The following is an 18,854-nucleotide window of genomic DNA, read 5'->3' as shown; positions in this document are numbered from 1 at the left end:
GTATTCTTGTAAGCTGAAGTTTCTGTGAACTCTGGTAGGACCACTTACAAATTTCTTCCTTTCCAGTGCAAAATCTTTGTAATAAGTACTGGGTTTTATAAATGGATTTGAGATTTGAAAATTGTCTTGATTTTGGTGAAAAAGAGTAAAATTAGCTGGTTTTTCCCCATCAATGTCTAGGGAAACTGCTTCAAGATATATCCATAAGATACTTTACATCTGGGGTTTATTCATGAGAAATTGCAGATAATATTTTAAAATATCTTGAAATAATATGGAAAAAATGTTCTATGTATTACTGATGCTTTCCTAATGAATTTTGTCTCTTGGAATTTTAGTCATTTTTTAACGGGTCAAAGTTAGATTAATCTTGTCTCTGTTCCTCTCTTTTTGAAAATAAGTTTGATGTTTTGAAGCCTTGCAGCTGTTCAGCAAGGCTTTATTTTTAACATATTATATTCACAAATAAACTTTTTTAATTCATTTCCAGACTGCTGATGCAGTAAAAAAGGCTAGAAGTTACTTGGAATTTGTGGAGGATTTTATTCAAGTTCCCAGAAATCTTGTTGGTATGTACTCCTGCTGACACTTGAAAACTTGGGGGAAGGGAGCCTAATCGTCATGACTCTGCAAAGATTTAGATGCCAGTGTCAAAGTCCTTTTAAATAGAAAGTGATTGATCTTTTAAAACAGTATATATCAGGGAATTACTAAGAAACTACATATATTGTTATTGGATAAGACTTTGTCGGGATTTTGGCGCTTAAGATGGTTTGATTACAGACTTGTACTATTGACTTCAGTGGTAATATTTGAAGTTCACATTCTAGTTAAAAAAAAAAGGGGGGGGGGGGGTGTTTGCTAAATTGACTACTTGGAAGTGCTGAAACTAAATTCCAAAATTAATATGGACGTACTGCGGTTGAGGCGCAAGAATGACACAAGACAGTCCTCATGTTATTGCTCTCTCCTGGGCTGAGGTGGTTAGAGCTTGTGGTTGGATGGTGTCGAGCTGCTGTGTCAAGCAGCGGTGCTTACCAGCCTTATCCAAAATCTAAAAAGGGGCATTTTTCTCTGTATGCTTTAGCTTGATGAAGGTATAACATCCCGAAACTTGTAAGTGCATATTATGGTATCTTCTATGTCATAAGCTGCCTAAAGATGAGGTTCGTCTTATTCCCCTCGAAGAGAAAATATGCCTCCCCTAGTCCAGTCTTCCCAGTATACATTTTCCATTTCCTTCCTTCTCCTGGTCTGCTTGTTACATTGGATCTGGCCGCTTGACATTACCATCTCCCAGGCAATGCCGGCATGAAGGCAGTATTAAGAGTGCAGGTGTTGTACCTGATTCAACAGCTTGGCTTATCCAAAGGAGAAATTAAAACCTGTTCTTTAACCTCCTATGGGTTTGGGCTTGGAGCTTGCATATTATATAGACTATTGTAATTTAAACAATTCATGTGCAAACTCCTAAAATGTAGACTTTAAAAGTTTTACAGCTTGAGCAAGTTAAGGTGTAGGGTTTTGTTGGTTTGGGCCTTTTTAATAGGACTTCTGCAGATTATCTGATGCAACTCTGATTTTCTCATCTGCCTAATGATAAAGCTTGTTTTCATGTTCAGCAAATTAATTGTTAGTTTGTATAGAAACACTTTTTCTGTAATCTCATCCAGCAGACCTAGTTAGACCTGTGCTAAACAAAATTGCAGGCACACAGAATGATTAGTTGGGTTGTGTTTTCTAAGAAAAAAAGATAAATCTGCTGAACTGTTAGAGGTGTTGAGGAAAAGAAGTGATTTTTTTTTTTTTCTTTTTAATGCTGTTTGCATTTTATATCATGTTGATATCTGCTGTAAAGAACATTCCTTACAGCGAATTCTGTCACGCACTTTTGGCTGTTAGACCCTTTTTTCAGAAGTTGTAGCTCCCTTTAAATTAAACAAATATTTTTTTTAAGTGCCAGATAATCTGTAGCTGGAATGAAGAAATATGTCCTCATAACTTTAAGGAAGAGCTAAAAACTTCTAGTAAGGGAGCAAAGGAGTCACTTTTTTTTGAGATTTAAACATAAGTTCTGAAGAACCTTTTGGTTTCGATCCCACTTATGATCTCAGAATAATTATTCTGAAGGTAATACAGGAAGTATGAGCAGTACTCATTTGTTGTAAAGGCAAAAGAAACTTTCAGAAAATAATTACATACTTTTTTACTCCTTTTTTAAAAAAAATAGTAATCATAGAGACTCCCAACAAACATGTTGTAAATGCCTGTCAAAATGTCAAGAAAGATTGAGTGAGGGTACATGTGAAGTCGGGGGTGGCAAATAATTTTGATACATAAATTTAAAGTAAGCATTTGCAAAACTCTGGTGTCATTTTACTCTTGGTCTAGTTCTATCTGAAACTTGTGTAGTGGTGATCTTCACCAATCATTGTCATTCTATGCATATATATGCATAGAATATAACTGTGTATAACAGTGTGTGTGTGTGTGTATATATGTATGTATACACGGCTTCGTTTGGGAAGTTTCTTCTGGCACAGTGTGGGTTTTCTTTAGGTTTTTTTGTGTATGTAAGGTAGTACAAACATTTGAAACTGAGTGAATAGTAAAGGAGAATCAAGTGATTGTTACCGTTATCATATACATAACTTAAAGTATCAAGAAATCCATTAAAATACTTTGCCTATGGGTGCAAAATTAACCATTCTTGCCCTCTGAAGGAAAAGTTATTGGAAAAAATGGAAAAGTGATTCAGGAGATTGTAGACAAATCTGGAGTCGTCAGGGTGAGAATTGAAGGAGATAATGAAAATAAACTGCCCCGTGAAGATGTAAGTACTTTGTTCTTTCTTCCTATGATTAGGTTTTTACTTTCAAAACCAGTCACACTGAATCTTATAACAAAGAACACATAGCAGAATGTATGCAGAAAGTGAGAGTTTCTGGAATGTGACTTGTGTTACTTAAAGTGCTTCTTTATGGCTTCAGAGAGGGGTCAGTGTTTCATCTCTGCATCATTATGCAGTTTATAAGTACAGCCTTCATGACCCATGCAGTCTTTTTATTAACAATAAAAACATAGTGGCCAACCTCTAATGGTGGTGATGTCCATGTTAGAAACACATGATGTCTGGGATTTAGGTACTTCTAGGGACAGATTGTTTTAACAAAAACAGTTTTCTAACCGTTCTGTGGATATAGATAAAGCAGTTTTGATTTTTTTTTTTTTCCAGACTAGCATCTTGTAAATTTTATATGAAATAGAAAGTTTTTTTTTGCTGCTGAAGCAAGACTTTTTTTGAATCTTCTCTCCTGTATGTACTTCAGCTGCACAACTAATTTGGCTTTGATAACGTTAATAGTGTTCACATATTTTAAATCTATGAGAACATAAGATAAAATCTTCTACAGGTGCTTCATCTTGTGCAGTGGCTGATTAAACCAACTTTATATTTCTTGTTAAACACTGGGTGCTCTTAACAGCTCCTGGGATAAATCCATGTAGCAGTTGTGTTACCTGGGGGAATATAAACACTGTATGTCAAGTTACCTCAGCTGCCAAAATAGGTTATTGGGAAAGCTGGGCAGTCTTGTCCTTAATGTATAAGCCTTTACCATCACCCCAGTCTGAGCTATTTCTAGTGCATTTTGGCAGCCCAAGATTCAATTACTGTCTGGGCTTATTTAGCTCACTTTCATAATTTAAACAGATTTCCACCCTCCCCCCTTTCCCCCCTATGGAATTTGAACAGAAAACATTGTTTTGATGATTACTTTCTTCCTGAAAATAAGATTTGACATTTTGTTTCTGTAGGGAATGGTACCGTTTGTATTTGTTGGTACTAAAGAAAGCATTGGAAATGTCCAAGTTCTCTTAGAATACCACATCGCATATCTAAAGGTAAGTGTATTTCAGAAGAAATTTTCTGTAGAGGAAACTTCAGTTGAGTAACAGAATTTTAGGTCAACAGCTTTGACTTTAGTGGGATTTGCATTGATAAACTGATAAAACGATTGGTATATTGAAATTTAAGGTTCGGTGCCTTGAACCCACCCCATGCTCAGAGGTATTATATAGGCCTGTAAGTACGTTATTGTGGTTACATAGTATTGTTGGTGTTGAAAGGATTGGATTGTAAAGAACACTGGTGTAAGTGGGTTTGGGGAAGTGCTAAGCAAATTTTTTTGTCTATGCTAGTGTTCTCTTGTTCTGAAGTTAACACTTTGTTGGGGTAGGATGGAATTTCTAGTGTGACACACTCATACTAGGGACCATTTAGAACAATTATGCATTTAGATGTGTTGGAGGTGTGGCAGTGACTTAACAGAAAGAAAGTGAATTAGAATCATGTTACTTTGATGGTTTGCCTTTTTTTTTCTTTTTTTTTTTTTTTGTAATTAATTTAAGTGTTAAGCCTGAATGAGGCCTACAAGGGTGCTGGAGAGAGACTCTTCATCAGGGATTGTTGTGATAGGACAAGGAGTAATGGGTTTGAATTTAAACGAGGAAGTTCAGGTTAGATAAAAGGAAAAATTGCCCAAAGTTCTGAATGCTCCATTCCTGGTAGTGTTCACGGCCAGGTTGGACAGAGCCTTGGGCAACATAGTTTAGGGTGAGGCATCCCTGCCCATGGCAGGTGGGTTGGAACTAGATGATCTTAAGGTCCTTTCCAGCCCAAACCATTCTATGATGCTATGAAAATGTGGTGAAGTATAGTTAAGGAAAGTAATAATAGTCTTTAAAGCAGTCTTTCTGTGTTGTGGTGTAACAGAAAGGTTTTAGGTTCTTCCAAAACTCAGGCTGCAGAACTCATACCTCAATTCCACTATGTGTAGTCACCTTCAAAGTGGTGTGACTTTCCCCCACACACACTGGCTTTCAGGATGACTGGTATTTTGCTAGGGAGAAGAATATTTCTTTATCAGCAATTGATTTTGTTTCCTTTCCTGTAGGAGGTAGAACAACTAAGACTGGAAAGGCTCCAGATTGATGAGCAGTTGCGTCAGATTGGTATGGGTTTCAGACCCTCTTCTGCTAGAGTTCCTGAAAAAGAAAAGGGTTATACGACCGATGAGAGCACCCTCTCGTCTGTGCAAGGTTCCAGATCCTACAGTGGAAGGGGGAGAGGCCGCAGAGGCCCCAATTACACGTCTGGTTACGGTGAGTTTCCTTGAGCATCTACTGAGTGAGTCCTCGCAATACTTTGGAACCAGAACTATCTCTAGATTTTGTGCTCAGCATAGTTGAGTGAAGGTAGGGTTGAAAATGTAGAGTGGCCATTTTATTTTTTCGTAAAGCTCAAACTACCTCATTAGATTTATGTTCTTGTTGAAGTTACGTTTTAAATTGAAAAACTGAGCAAACCAGACTCTGGTAAGATCTTGTCCTTTAACAGTAGTAGTTACATCATACAAAGCTGGAGAGAAAGATACTCCTCAGGAGACACAAAAAATAAATCTGGAATTAGCATTATCTGTTCTAATTGAGGGGGAGGAAAAAAAGCTTGTCTGTGAGCATGGCTATCTCATGGATTTGTTTTTGAAAAGTAAACCAAAGTCACTTATTTATTCAAGAAATTTTCCGATAGATTTTTAAATTAAGGTGGCACAGCTGTTCAGTGCCCTAGAGGTGTTCGTGTCCCCTTTTCAGTCACCAGCAGCTCCCCAAATGGTGACAGTTTGCATTTCAATATAGACACATTTCACAAAGAAATATAGGTGTTCCAGCAAACAAAGGGGGAGAAAAACTGTCTGTTTAATACAGTAAATTACTCTTGATCACCTACTGTAGCTCACTTCTGTTACAAAATCAGACACCACCACCTTTTGGAATTTACAGTCTGTCACTGGCTCTAGCTTCCAGGACTGTGCCATGCTGGTCAGGTTTATTCTGATGATAATGCTGATGTTTGTAATGTCATTTTTTTCCTCCTTCCCTAAGAATTGTTTGATTAAACTGCAATGAAAGCTGTTTATGTACACACAGACTTGGAAAAACTCTCTCCCCTCCCTCTCCCCACCCTCAAAGGAAAAAAGAAAGGCAAGAACTGCAGGTTAGGAACATCTGGGTCTATGTATCTTTACTCCAGAACGGTTATTTGGGTGTTCCTGGGTGCTTTAAATGAATGGTGGATGTTGAATTTTCAAGTAGTGTAAGGCTGTGTGGGTTTCGTTACCTCAGAGGGGGCAAGATATTCCAGATGCTGTTGAATACAAATGGTTCAGTTGTTCAAGGCAGCATCCCAACAGGCAGAAGAGGTTGCTAAGCAACAGCCATCCGCTCTAAGGTGGCAAAGTTGTGCCTGGGAATTTCAGAGCAGTTGCCTAGAAATAGCAACCAAATGCCTGCAGTGCGACACAAAGAGAGGGAACACCATTTCATCCTTGGCTTATCTGTGTACGGAAGTTACAGTCTGGTAGTCTTTGAGCCTTTATTTTGCATGTTGTTACAAACAAATGTTAGAACTTGGGTAACTTTTGCTCTATATAGTTCACATGTGCATATATTTTTATATATGAGTGTATATAGTATAAAATTATATATGCCCTTATATGCTTTTAGAAGTTTATATTACTATTCTGTATTTATGTATTTCATCTGTATTGTAGATATATGTAACCAGCCATGCTGGTTGGAAGATTTCTGTGAGGATATGCGACTAGAATACAGTGCCAAATTTCATATTGATTTCCAATTTTCTTTTCCTTCCTGTACAAGGTACAAACTCTGAGCTCTCTAATCCCTCTGAAACAGAATCTGAGAGAAAAGATGAACTTAGTGACTGGTCCTTGGCAGGAGAAGATGACAGAGAAAGCAGACACCAGCGTGACAACAGACGACGTCCTGGAGGACGAGGACGGAGTGTGTCTGGAGGGCGTGGGCGCGGTGGACCTCGTGGTGGGAAGTCATCCATTAGCTCTGGTACTGTGTTTCCCATGTATCTTGAGCTTAGTCCTTGTGCCTGGCAATTTCCTGTAGAACTAGTATTTTAAAATACTCCATTTTTGTGTTATTATCTTAATGTATTGGATTTCAGTAGAGCTGTACAATAGTTTTCAGTCATATGCTATGTTATTAGATTTTTATCTTCTGCTCACAGTGATCTTCCTTTCCTTCCTCTACCACACAAACATTATAATCATATATTACCACATTTTATAAATCTTGGGCATGTTACTACCTATGGCTGATCTGTGTTAAGCTTATGCTTAAATACAGAAGAGATCACAGGATGGAAGTTTCCCTATGCTTTATCAGAATTTACTGTGATAATTCCTACTACTTCAATAGTGTCTGAAGTCCCATGCTGCTGTGAAGCAAAAGGTGTATTTTACACATTTCACATCTTTGAGTAAAAGTTCTTTAAGTGTCACCTTCAAAGTCTTCGTGATGAAGTGGTACAAATGCCTGTTGTGGTGCCTTAACTGCTGGGTTTGGAGTCCTAGAGGAACTAGCATGAAATCATAAATACTGTAGTTCTGTGTATTAAACCTTGTTGTAAGGTTGCTCTGTAACGAAACTTTCACATGCAGGTGTGAGTCAGCCTGCAAATTAAATTAGATGCAATGGCAGCATCTTAGGCCTAAACTTCTTTTTGTTTGTTCAGTGCTTAAAGATCCGGACAGCAACCCTTACAGCTTGCTTGATAACACAGAGTCAGACCAGACTGTGGACACTGATGCTAGTGAATCTCACCACAGTAGTAACCGCCGCAGGAGGTCGCGTCGACGAAGGACTGATGAAGATGCTGTTCTTATGGATGGGATGACAGAGTCTGATACAGCTTCTGTTAATGAGAATGGTTTAGGTATGTAAACAGTTGGATAATAGTCCCAGAACATGCTAAGCAGAAATGGTTGTCCATGTAAGTGTAGTGAAACAAACATTCATTTTTGTTAGTGACAAGTCATTGTTCCGTTAAAGTTTGCTGTCTGATTAAAGACTTCTTCCACGACTCTGCTGTGGAACGAATCTGTTCGCTGAGCTCCACTAGTATTTGCATGTGCCTCTTTTTTGTAGAAACTGTCTGACGAGACACCCAAGGCTAGCCTATTTGTTTGCCATTAGTACTGTTCTTTTTCATGCAAAGAGTACTTTTGGATCAGTGTTCTGTTTTGTCCTGGGTAATCTGCCTCAGTGTAAGAAAGCTGCTTAAGTAGCAGTCAGTTTGTCTCTACCCAGCTTCTGCTTAAGTACTTTCCCTTGGTAAAATCTTTTGATACTTACTGGGACAAGAATACAATCTGTTAATACTGGGGGGGGGGGGAAACACCACCAAAATCAAACCCTCTTCTTTCTTGGGTTATGTGGCTACAATTTGACATGGGTACTTATTAAATAAATGAAATCTGAGGTCATTAAGCATATGCCTAAATGTTTTAATGAGCCAAGAGCAAAAAGTAAACTAGCTTTTGTGTTACTGTGTATGCTTTTGGTATAAAGTAATGTTTTTCTTTCAGCCTGTTTTGTTTAGCCTGTGTCTGTAACAGAAGCTATTTTAAATGCCCCATGCTGCAACTGAAGAATTTATTTATTTATTTTATCATCAGAAATAGTTCATGGTCAACTTTGCAATTGCAGATGATAGTGACAAAAAACCCCAGCGACGCAATCGTAGCCGCAGGCGTCGCTTCAGGGGTCAGGCAGAAGATAGACAGCCAGGTAATTCGAGTGGAGCTGTGGGTAATCTCAGGTCGAAAGCATGAGAGAATGTTGTGTCTGCTGTTTTACATAGAGCTGCATAATATCAAAAGGTTACTCAATAACTAATAAGACTACTAGATAAAGATAAAAGATATTTCTTCTACTAGCAGAACTTACAAAAGTTCTTAATCTGTCTAATGAAACTAATTTACAATGTCTAACTCTTTGCTTGGACATAAGAGTTGCGCTTCTGATCTGGTTCTGGCTGAGGTCAGTAGCCAGGCTGCTGTTGAGTTCAGTGCTCCAGGACCCAGACAGATGTGAAGGCTAGTGGCCTGCGCTCACGTGCATCTGTGCGCTTGCACCGAACGTGACACAACCTTTTCAGCACTGGCTGAGCAGCAGGAAGTTGGAACAGCAGGATGCAGGTGTCCTGGCGGAGCACTGTGAGGGAACTCACGTGGGATCCCCCAGCCCTGTGCCTGCATCAAACTGCTGCTATCAGTCCTCAGCTTTTGTCCATATTTAAATCATCTGCAAATTGAGGGTGGGGAGGAGGAATTTAAATGAAATTGCATGTTTCCAGTTTTTTGTTGTTGTGGCTTGTTGCATTTCTTTTGTGTGTACTAACACTTGAAATGTTAATGATAAACTAGCTAATTCCCAGTGTAATGCCCCATATAGAAAATGCTTGCAATACCCATGGCGTGAGGTAGTAACAGAAGGTCTTCTAGATTGACAGGTTCAAAATTGCACCCATATTTGTCTTCCTTCTATCTGTGGTGCTCATACAACATTTGTTTCAGAAGAAAAAAGTTGTTGTATTACACTAACCAAAACTGGTGAAAGGAAAAGAAAAAAAAACCCAAACACACACCACCCCCACCCCACCCTACCCACCACCCCCCATCACCCCCTAAAAAAAAAACATCCAAACCAAAAGTAACCCTTTACTTTTCAACATCTGGTTTTGTAACAATCATAGGAGTTCATAAAGGGGAAGGAAAAAGTAAAAATGGATTTCAGCTTTTACCTTTAAGAAGCTAATTTCAGCCAGGAATATAGTGAGATATTGGTCATAGCTCCAGAAAGCTGTGATATTCATCTTTTAAGTCCAAGTATTCAGAGAACAGAATTTCCTAAAGACAGTTTCTCCTTTCTTTTTTTTCTTTGTTGATGTCTTGTTACAGATACCATTTTCAGTTTGCATAATAAATATTTTTAAATGCAACAGTAAGAGCAGTGGTAGTCAGTTATACTGTTTCTGTGAAAAATGCTCTAAAAAAATAATCTCTTCATAAATACTTAGTAAGTATATAGCAAGAGGACTTCAAGACAGGAGGAATTCCCTTGGTGCTAACAGTGTAGTCCAGTCCTTTGGTTGCATTATTTGATTTATGTTATTACATGTTTTGATTTCCTATTATGTATATGACTATTAAGAATTGGTGTCTGACACTGTGCATAAAAGGTGCACTGTGATGTAAAGGTGCACCTGTACATCACAGAAGCTGGGTACAGAACCTCATTTTAAAGAAAAAGCTCTCCTTGTGAAGGAAGTCACTTGGTCTTGATCATGATAAAAGGAGTCAGTTACAAGAAGTCCACTTAATGTAATGGAGAAATTCCTGTGTTGTGCTTCCTGTTCTGATGTAGGTTTCATGCACATCATTCCTTAAGCCAGAAAAACAGTTCACCTGAGTGCATGATGTACTAAATGCAACTGACTGTGCTGTTCAGCAGACAGTGCTTGCCAATTCTATGTGCTGTATCTCATCAAAGGTACAAGCATGTACGTAAATTGGTAGTATGACATATTATAAAGATGGAGTTGACTCCCAGTTGGTGTGGTTACAAGAGGGTGGGATAGGGCAAACCCCAGGCTGCATGAACACGTGCTGGGGGGGGGGGGGGGGGGGGGTGTGAGACAAAAAAGGGGTCAGCAAAGCCCTGGCCAGCGTTCATTAAGTGTAGCCATAACAGCCCAGGCATGGCTGTCCTGCCTTTGAGTATGGGTTCACTCATGCAGAGCTGCCAAGTGTCCATACACACACCACAATTACCCCACCCACCCATCAGCCAGAGTTAACTGTGCGGATTGCGTTTTGAATGCCAGGAGGAGGGTGAGTTCTCTTGCCAATGGCTTTATGAAATAAGAAAGATTTGAATGCTATTTTATCGTGATTACTCTGACCCTCCCCCAATTCCTTTCATATTTTAACTTCATTTCATTAGTATGAAATTGTCACTCAAGATGGTAAAACCCCAGTGACAAACACAGTCAGTAGATTAAGAGCCTGCAGTCTGATCTCTTCAAGCCCAATCAGAAAGCCCCAGTAAAATTTACAATTGGGCCAAAATTATTAATTTAGTAACTTTAAGATTCTACCTCCGTATCATCACCTTACCACAGATTTTACTGAAAGCTGTATTTAATAGAACCAAATTGATCCTTGCTATGTAGTTGATACCTGTAAGTGTGAAGGCCTTTTGTGAGATGTCCCCAGTTATAGCATAGCTTGTACAGAAAAGAGATGTGAAGCCTAATGAGAATTCTGATATGAGTATCACTGTAATTTTTTTCCTTGAACAGTAACAGTAGCTGATTATATATCACGAGCTGAATCTCAGAGTAGACAGAGAAACCCTCCAAAGGAGACACTAGCCAAAACCAAGAAAGAAACGGTAAGATCTTTTATTTTTTTTGTGTGTGTGTGTGTTTTCTATTTTCCTCATCTCTTGCAGCAGAACAGTAAAGGAATGCTTCATTTAGGCTGCTCACACTTGACTAGAACTGTGTGTGGGGTCAAGAATAAATCATTAAAAGCAAAAATGGCCCAGAGCAAAGAGAACTTCTATTGACTTGTAGACTGCCATTGCAGACTTTATGTTCAAACTAAGTCTAGGGTAATACTCAAACTAAGTCTTCACACATTTTAAAGTACTGCACTTAATAATGTAACAGTACATGATAAAATGTAAAAATTACCTATGGATGAGTCCTGAAAAGTAATCCCTAGAACACATTATGGATCGAAGATGCTAGAAAGCACGTTTAGTGACTGGTACAAACCATTTTAGAATGAAAATGTTACAAAGACTGGAGATTTGAGACCTGTTCTTAAAGTATCAGAGTGGCATTAAAGATCATAAAAAATAATATCCAAATCGGGATTCCTTTACTCCTGAAGTGACACTGAACTTGCTGATGCAAGTTATGTCTGAGGTTAGCAAAATAAGATCCACTGTTGTATGATTAATAAAACCTACTCTTAAAATAGACAATGAAAGGGGTGTGAAGCTCTACTTGTCAGGTAGCTGTTTCTTTGGGTTAGACAAATGAAGTGAAGCTTTCTGGGTCTGCTGGGACTGTGCCTCCTCAGGTTTACCTTTGCATTGTTTCCTTGCAAGTGTTAGTACAGCAGTGTCCTATAAAGGGCAAGGTGAGTAACAGGGTGCTGTCAGTGGCAGGGTACTAGCACAGGCTGGCAAGAGGTGTTTCCTATTGCAGAATTATGGTTGAGCCGGAGGGAAACTCAGGTGACACTGTATATTTATAATATTATCCTGGTTTTGTTTTTTCAAGGCAAAAGATGCTATTGATGAAAACAGCACTTCTGAAAAGGCAGTGAATGGTCCTGCTACAACTTCTGGGGATGAGCCTTCGAAAGTACAGCACACTCCTGATGAGAAGAAAGTTACTGTTCAGGAGGATGGAAACAATCAGGAAGAAGCCGTGCTGAATGGTGTTTCATAAACTGAAGTCCCTAGTTTACAGTTCTTCTACATTACATTTAAAATAGTGCTTGTATAAGCTTGCCAAAGATAGAATATGGATCGCCAGTCTTGACACCGCACTTTCAGTTCCTCCATTTTGGAATACAGAAAGGGGAGGGATCCTGAAGAAATCATATGTTAAACATACTTTGACACCTACTGTGTTATAAATATATCATCAGATGTGCCTTGAGATAGTATATGTAACATTTAAATAAACAAAATTGCTGGCTATAGGAAATGTTATTTTGTTTTCAAAATATGGCAAAGATGTGAGGGGGATCCCTAACATAATACTCTTTATGAAAGCATTAGCTGCTTTTGTTACATTTTTAATAATATGCAACCACTTCTTCACCTGAGGAATACTAGAAAGAAATGCAGTCTAAAATATTTTGCACTGAAATGTAATTTCTCCATTAGTTTAGTCTGGAAACTGGTCTGTTTTAATACATGTTTTTTAAATGCTGTATGTAGAGGAAAAATCTGCAGACCACTGGAATGCATTTGTTAAATTCTCATAATCTGCAGGGATACTGGGTGACATTGGCAGTGACTGTTCTACATTGAGGCTTTGTTTGGTTTATTTATTAAACTGTACAGTATTTAAAAATCAAACATAGCTTTAGTTAACACTAAGCTGAATTAGTCATGTCCATTAAGACATAACCTGAACTACTGAAAAGATCAATTTCCAGAAAGTTTATTCTGTATAAACTACATATGTTAGTCCTTAGTAGAGTATTTTTATTTTTGTTTTGGTTGTTTGATGTGCAATATGTTTTTTTTGTATGCTGGTAGTAAAATAAACTTTGATCTTCCATCTGTTGACTGTTTCTATCAGAAATTTAAATTACTTTAAGGATTACTATAAGGATTCAAGCTATTGCCATAATTGGCACTTAACTTGCAAGGCAGCTTGAACCTTTAACTCTTACTTTTGTAAGAGTTTTTAAGGTGCTAATCTTCCATTCTTTATGGTGATGATGTAAATCATCAGTGAAGTCTAAAATCAGACTTCATGTCGTGGAGAATCACATAACCTGACTAACATATATAGGAATAAATGCAAATGTTGTTTGTGATTAAGTTGGAAGTGTGACACACTAACCAATTGTTTCAGGCACATGAGCAATGAAGCAGAAGCCACAGGTGTGGAAAAACATCTGGGTAGCAATGAGATGATATAAAAAGTCAGAGCAAACAGGTACCGCTGAAGTTGTGCTGACTTCAAAGACAAAAAAAGATATCTTACCTGATTTTGTCAGAAGCAAGGAAGGATGAACACAAGTATTCTGAGCCACCGGTGACTCCAGCAGCTGCACCTGATGCAGCTGCAGAAGCGCTGTGCCAGCTAGAACAGGGTATTTCATGTAAGGAGATGCGCAGCTTTCAATATGAATTGTTGACACTCACTGACAATGTTCCCTTCAGGAAAACGAGTTAAATTGCTGTAACTCGGCAGCCACAGGCATGAGAAGAATTTGAAAACCAGGGAAGCAAAAGGTGCTGTTTAAAAAGGCAGTATTCCCTGGCAGGGACAAACTTCTGCATATGGCTTGTGATGCACCTGCTCTGGAACCACTTCATGGCAGTGTTCTAGCTGTGCTTTTCGCTCCACTTTAAATAAGTCCTGTAGTAAAGTGAAGTAACTGCTCCCTCCATCCTGGTTCTAAACATTTTCCATTTCATACTCGTGCTACTGATTTGATCCTCTTTTTGGAAGGTCCAGAACTCCTTCCTGTTGTTCTCGTAATACTTGCTAAATGGGCTGTAAGGAGCAGCAATGTAGGCAAAGAGGATGGGACAGCACTTAAGAGTTGTACTCTGAAGCAGAGGCATGCCAGTGCCAGACAACTGAAAGCTCAGAAACCCACCATATTTACAAACAGAGGGGTGTTAACCCTTACAGATGCTGTACAGCAGAGCAAGGTTACCATAACTGCAGAAGGCTGTCAGGATTTGTGGAGTACAGCTGAACTCACTGGCTGTAATTTGTATACTTGGGCACTGTGCTGCACAACAGATTCAGCTTCGAGATCTTTCATGGTTGATGTAAAGAGTTCCTGTTCCCCAGTTATAAATGCAAACCTTACGTGAATTGTAACTTTGTAATGTAAGATAATGTATAGAACTGCAGTACTTAATACAAATTTAGGATTTATTAAATGCTATAAAATTCATTAAAAACTGAAAGTTAGTAAAAAATCTGGGACATTCCAGACCCATCAGCAATGCTGAAGCAGCTCAACCAACCTTGTTATTCACAAGGCAAAGACAATTTAGCGTGTAGTTTCCTATACTTTATTTCTTCAGCCATAGACAACCACATCTGTCCAATCCTTCCCATCAAATAAATCCTCTTGTTTTTTAACACCTGCTCCCCAAACCGGTCCCTCGTGCTGCCTTTGGCATGTGGAAGAACAGCACCATGAACTTTAAACATAGCTACTTTAACAAAAATTAGGTAACGGCAAGGAAGTCTGGTAACATGCATTGACCAAACCACTTAGTACTCTTTTACACTGAAAACAGTTCTGAGTGGCAGATTTTGCAGCTTAATAAAGAACAGCTATGAAAACAAAACCCTGAAGTCTCGCTTGCTCACAAACTTCCCCAAAAAGTGACTAAGAAGTGAGTCGGGAGGTAAGTATCTCCCTGAATTCATATTTCCAGCTTCATTTATATTAAGTCAAAGACTGACATTAGAACTTTTCTTGAGCCATTTATCAAAAATAATCATTTGCGTGGACAAACCCTCTGATTTTCTCATTTTTTAGCCTGGTCTTCCAATAAATCTTTAGCTTCATTGATTTTGGCTGCTACATATGGAGAGCCACCTAGAAGAAAGATAACCTCGTGTCACCTCAAGTGAAAAAAATTTCTGCATTGTTACTAATGCCACAGTACATAGGAAAAGAAGCAAGAAGATAGTCTGAAAATTATTCACAGTAAAGTGAATTATTCACAGTAAACTCTTACAGCTGAAGCCCTTTCAGTTTACACCTGCAGTAGCCAGGTGGGTAGGCAGCTCCTTCCCATCGGGTTGGTTTTGGTTAATTGGAGTGGGTTTTTCCTCTGGTTTTCCAAGTCATAAATGAATGCTGGTTGCTAACGACTTACTGTGAAGTTTGTTGTGAACACAGCAGCATCAAACTACCAAGTCTGCAGATAAACGTTTCCCCCCAGTTCAAAGCCAACATGTGAACTGCTGTGGTACCAGCAGACTGGTTCAGTTCGTAAACATGACATGCTTAACAATGATACTGAAAAGAGAATCCACTATGCAAATGCTCTGAAGTTGTACCTGACCCTGAGGTGCAAAGATTTATAGCATGTTTGTATTATGTCTGCCATTTACTAGTACTGGACTTACTTACTTCCTTTATCTGAAGTTAACTTACTTAGGTCATGTAAAAGGTGAAATGCTCCCAGCAGTTATTGGCTACATGCATATATTCAATTAAGTTAATTTTGAAGTTAACTTCTGCTAGGTATTCTCTGTGAAAGGCATAGCTCAAGGATTAGTTTGGATTTTGGTGCATGTAAGTATAGTAACAATGTTCCATGTTCACTTTAAAGGAAGCATTTTGCCTTTTAAGTGAGGATTAAGAAGTTAACTGCCAAGCACTATCACATGATTCTGACTCACACAAACTAAACAGAATGCAAAACAGGTAAAGGTGCCTCAAGTTACTAACTTAAAGCATAACTAGATTCTGAGCCTTCAGAGTACCACAGCAAATATTTCGTAGTTTAGTGTCTTCATCAGATACAGAAGGCTCAATACTTGCTATTTACAGTGAATTGCCCATGCACTCAAATGAACTGAAACTCATACAGTACATAAAGCACAGAAACATACTCTGAGCTTTCATCTAAAATTAAGATAATTTTAAGTCTTGTTTTAACAAATTGTACTTTAAGCCAATGCACACAGAAGATAGAGCAAGTGACAGAAGCTGATCCGCTGAAGCTGCCTGCTTGCTTTAGAGCATTCAAACACAAAAATACGCTCCCATATTAAAGCACCCTAAAATTTGTTTTCACTCCAGTTTTCTGGGGGTTTTTCCAGTAGCTGAGGTAGTCACGTGTCAGTTTTTCCCAACACAGCTCTATTAACATGTTATAAAAACATGAATTAATTAATCAGTGTGACTTACCTTTATCTGGATGATTCAGAAGCATGATTCGTCTATGAGCTTCTCTGATTTTACTTCTGTTTGCTGTAGGGCTTTAGAAGAGAGAGAAAAACTGATTTGAGGGAACCCCACCGAACCCCCCCCCCCCCCGAGTCTTTAAAAGGTGTCTTAGAACAAGCTAGCACTCTGTCTTATCCAGAAACCCTCTGGCTTACATGTATATGTTTCTTTTGCTGTTACTGATGTGTAACATCTAAGTTGTAGGGAGGGTTCCTGAAGTTTTTTCCAGGCACTGCATGCTGAAGAGGACATGCCACAGCAGTCTAATATGGTTCGGGTCATTCACACAGTTAAAAAGAAACACAGCTATGTTCTAACATTTTATTGTGTCAACTTCCTCAAGGTTGGAGGACAATAAATTTCCTCTTAATTTAAAAAACAAAACAAAACCCCATAACAACAACAAACTGTCTGTACACAAACTTCAGGCAGAAGTTGCCTTCAAACAGAAACGGTTCTTGTTCTCTATCTCATTAAATAAACTTGTGTATCTGGTCTTAAGTCTCTTTAAATTCGGGCAGGGCCAGCTACCATACTTGTATCTAAGATATTCCAGAATAAGAGATGAATTTACTCCAAATGCAAGGAACAGGTTTGCAGCACCTTCACACTGCATCTATCTGAAATGCGCCACAGTGACACAACCCACAAGCAACCAACACAAATGTGAGCCCCAAGCTGAGCAAACCCTGAGGCTTCCTGAACATGGCATATGTGGCTTTGAAATGTGCTAGTGATTTGCAGATATACAGAAGTCCAGCTAGAAGTAGCTTTAAGCAAGCTAACATGCCACCAAGAATCCCAAATAAGTACAGAAAATCCTGAAAGGCCACTTCATGTCTCCTAACTTGCAGTGATACTCCCAGAGGAAGATGGGCATAGGACAGCCTTCAGCATCAAGAATTACATCCTATTCCATCTAGTCCAGCAACCAGGTAACACCGTGGCCTCCTTCTGATTTCTAATAAATTTCCTTTTACCTCACTCCTAGTATTAAAGCTGCTTCTCGTTTAGTCATTTTGGGTTCAAATCCACCTCTGTAATAACCACTGAAGTCCTGAAAGAGAAAACATGTTAGTTTACAATACACTAATTTTTAAGTTAATCAGTTAAAACAGCTCGTTATTACATTAGTAGCTGCTGAGCTTTTAGTCTGTAAGAATACTGCGAAGCTTCTTTTGAGCTTGTAATAAATACAGCTGAAGTAGAGGAGCATTATCTGTATGAGTACTTACTCACCAAAACAAGTTCTTTATTAGTCAACCTCCACCAGAACTGAGATTAATTCTACTATTATTGACAAAATTATCTTTAGCATTAGAAAACACACCAATGCTACAGAGACAATAGTCTGTAGCTATTTCACCAAGTAAACTTTTAAATAGAAAGATGTTTCTGATAAAACAAAAAAACTTACAGGTTTTGGTAGGTTCTGAAGTGCTTGTTTTACTTGTGGCTCCATTTGTTTCATAGCTTTTAGTGCATAGCGACCTTAAAGAAATCAGTGTTGAACATGGCTAAGTGTAACACTTCATGAAGATTTAGCAATTCAGGGCAACTGGTAACTTGTGGATTAGAACAGGAATGAATTTTTGGGGATGTAAAGAAAATTACTTAGATCTTCTGTTTAATCACAGCCATGTTTCTCAATACAGGCTCTCCCAAAAGGGTATCCTGTATCAGCTACTGAACTACCTTAAAATTCATCCATACTGAAGAAGGCAATGGTTAAGTACATCTGGGTGTTCAGTGCTCTCCCATCTCTACAAACCTGCAAATCCAGCTGCTGCTATGGTCAGACCAACTGCCACCATTGTACTGGCCTGCACAGGGAACACATAAAACACCTGTTTACCAAAGGAAAAGACAAAAAGCCCACCTGGCAATCTCTACAGCAGGTCAGTATATACATTTAAACCCGCATGACTAGGGGAAACTGGTCATTATACTATTTACTCCAGCTGTGTAGGAGTAAATAGTGCTCTGCTGCTATAGGCGAACGTAGGGGCACCACGACATTTGGCGCAGCTGTCGCTGGCAGCGGGGCCGGGGCTCAGGCGCGTCCGGGAGCAGTGGGAACCCCCCCAGCTGCGGGAACGAGAGAATCCCAGCCTAGCAGCACCGTCTCGCTCGGCGGCTCCACTTTAACCCCAGAGTACCGGGGCCGATGCAGGAGCCCATGGCTCCGCCGCGGCCTGTGCGGGTCAGCACCCTCCCGCGCGGCCCCAG

The 18,854-nt window shown here is 39.0% G+C and overlaps 2 protein-coding genes across 4 annotated transcripts in view; one reads left to right on the top strand and one right to left on the bottom strand.

The window, feature by feature from the left end:
• Positions 1-13,246, top strand: part of FXR1 (FMR1 autosomal homolog 1) — a 38,094-nt gene extending 24,848 nt beyond the window's left edge. Inside the window, exons 9-17 of one of the 2 annotated variants that reach the window (XM_057400444.1) lie at positions 491-569; positions 2,724-2,833; positions 3,817-3,903; positions 4,956-5,163; positions 6,721-6,924; positions 7,610-7,810; positions 8,584-8,664; positions 11,240-11,331; positions 12,233-13,246. In XM_057400444.1, coding sequence (XP_057256427.1) covers positions 491-569; positions 2,724-2,833; positions 3,817-3,903; positions 4,956-5,163; positions 6,721-6,924; positions 7,610-7,810; positions 8,584-8,664; positions 11,240-11,331; positions 12,233-12,403 — 1,233 coding nt within the window. In that variant the 3' untranslated portion in view covers positions 12,404-13,246. The remainder of the gene's footprint in view (positions 1-490; positions 570-2,723; positions 2,834-3,816; positions 3,904-4,955; positions 5,164-6,720; positions 6,925-7,609; positions 7,811-8,583; positions 8,665-11,239; positions 11,332-12,232) is intronic. The other variant, XM_057400445.1, reaches the window with a different exon arrangement.
• Positions 13,247-14,566: 1,320 nt separating this feature from the next.
• Positions 14,567-18,552, bottom strand: DNAJC19 (DnaJ heat shock protein family (Hsp40) member C19). 2 transcript variants are annotated; one of them, XM_057400433.1, is made up of 5 exons: positions 18,397-18,552; positions 18,043-18,116; positions 17,606-17,682; positions 16,587-16,657; positions 14,567-15,263 (listed from the first exon to the last, which is right to left on the bottom strand). In XM_057400433.1, exons 1-5 carry the CDS (start codon positions 18,437-18,439, stop codon positions 15,193-15,195), a joined length of 336 nt encoding a protein of 111 aa, XP_057256416.1. In that variant the 5' UTR covers positions 18,440-18,552; the 3' UTR covers positions 14,567-15,192. The 2 variants fall into 2 exon arrangements, with proteins under 2 accessions (XP_057256416.1, XP_057256417.1); XM_057400434.1 differs by having other exon boundaries at positions 18,321-18,397.
• Between the last annotated feature and the right edge of the window lie 302 nt (positions 18,553-18,854).

This window comes from Pezoporus wallicus, unplaced genomic scaffold (assembly GCF_028554395.1).
Source record: "Pezoporus wallicus isolate ANWC-B61680 ecotype Strahan unplaced genomic scaffold, APGP_CSIRO_Pwel_v1 contig_6897, whole genome shotgun sequence".
Taxonomy (NCBI): Eukaryota; Metazoa; Chordata; class Aves; order Psittaciformes; family Psittacidae; genus Pezoporus; species Pezoporus wallicus.
The sequence above is the reverse complement of the archived record's forward strand: the minus strand, read 5'-3'. Positions and strand labels throughout refer to the sequence as shown.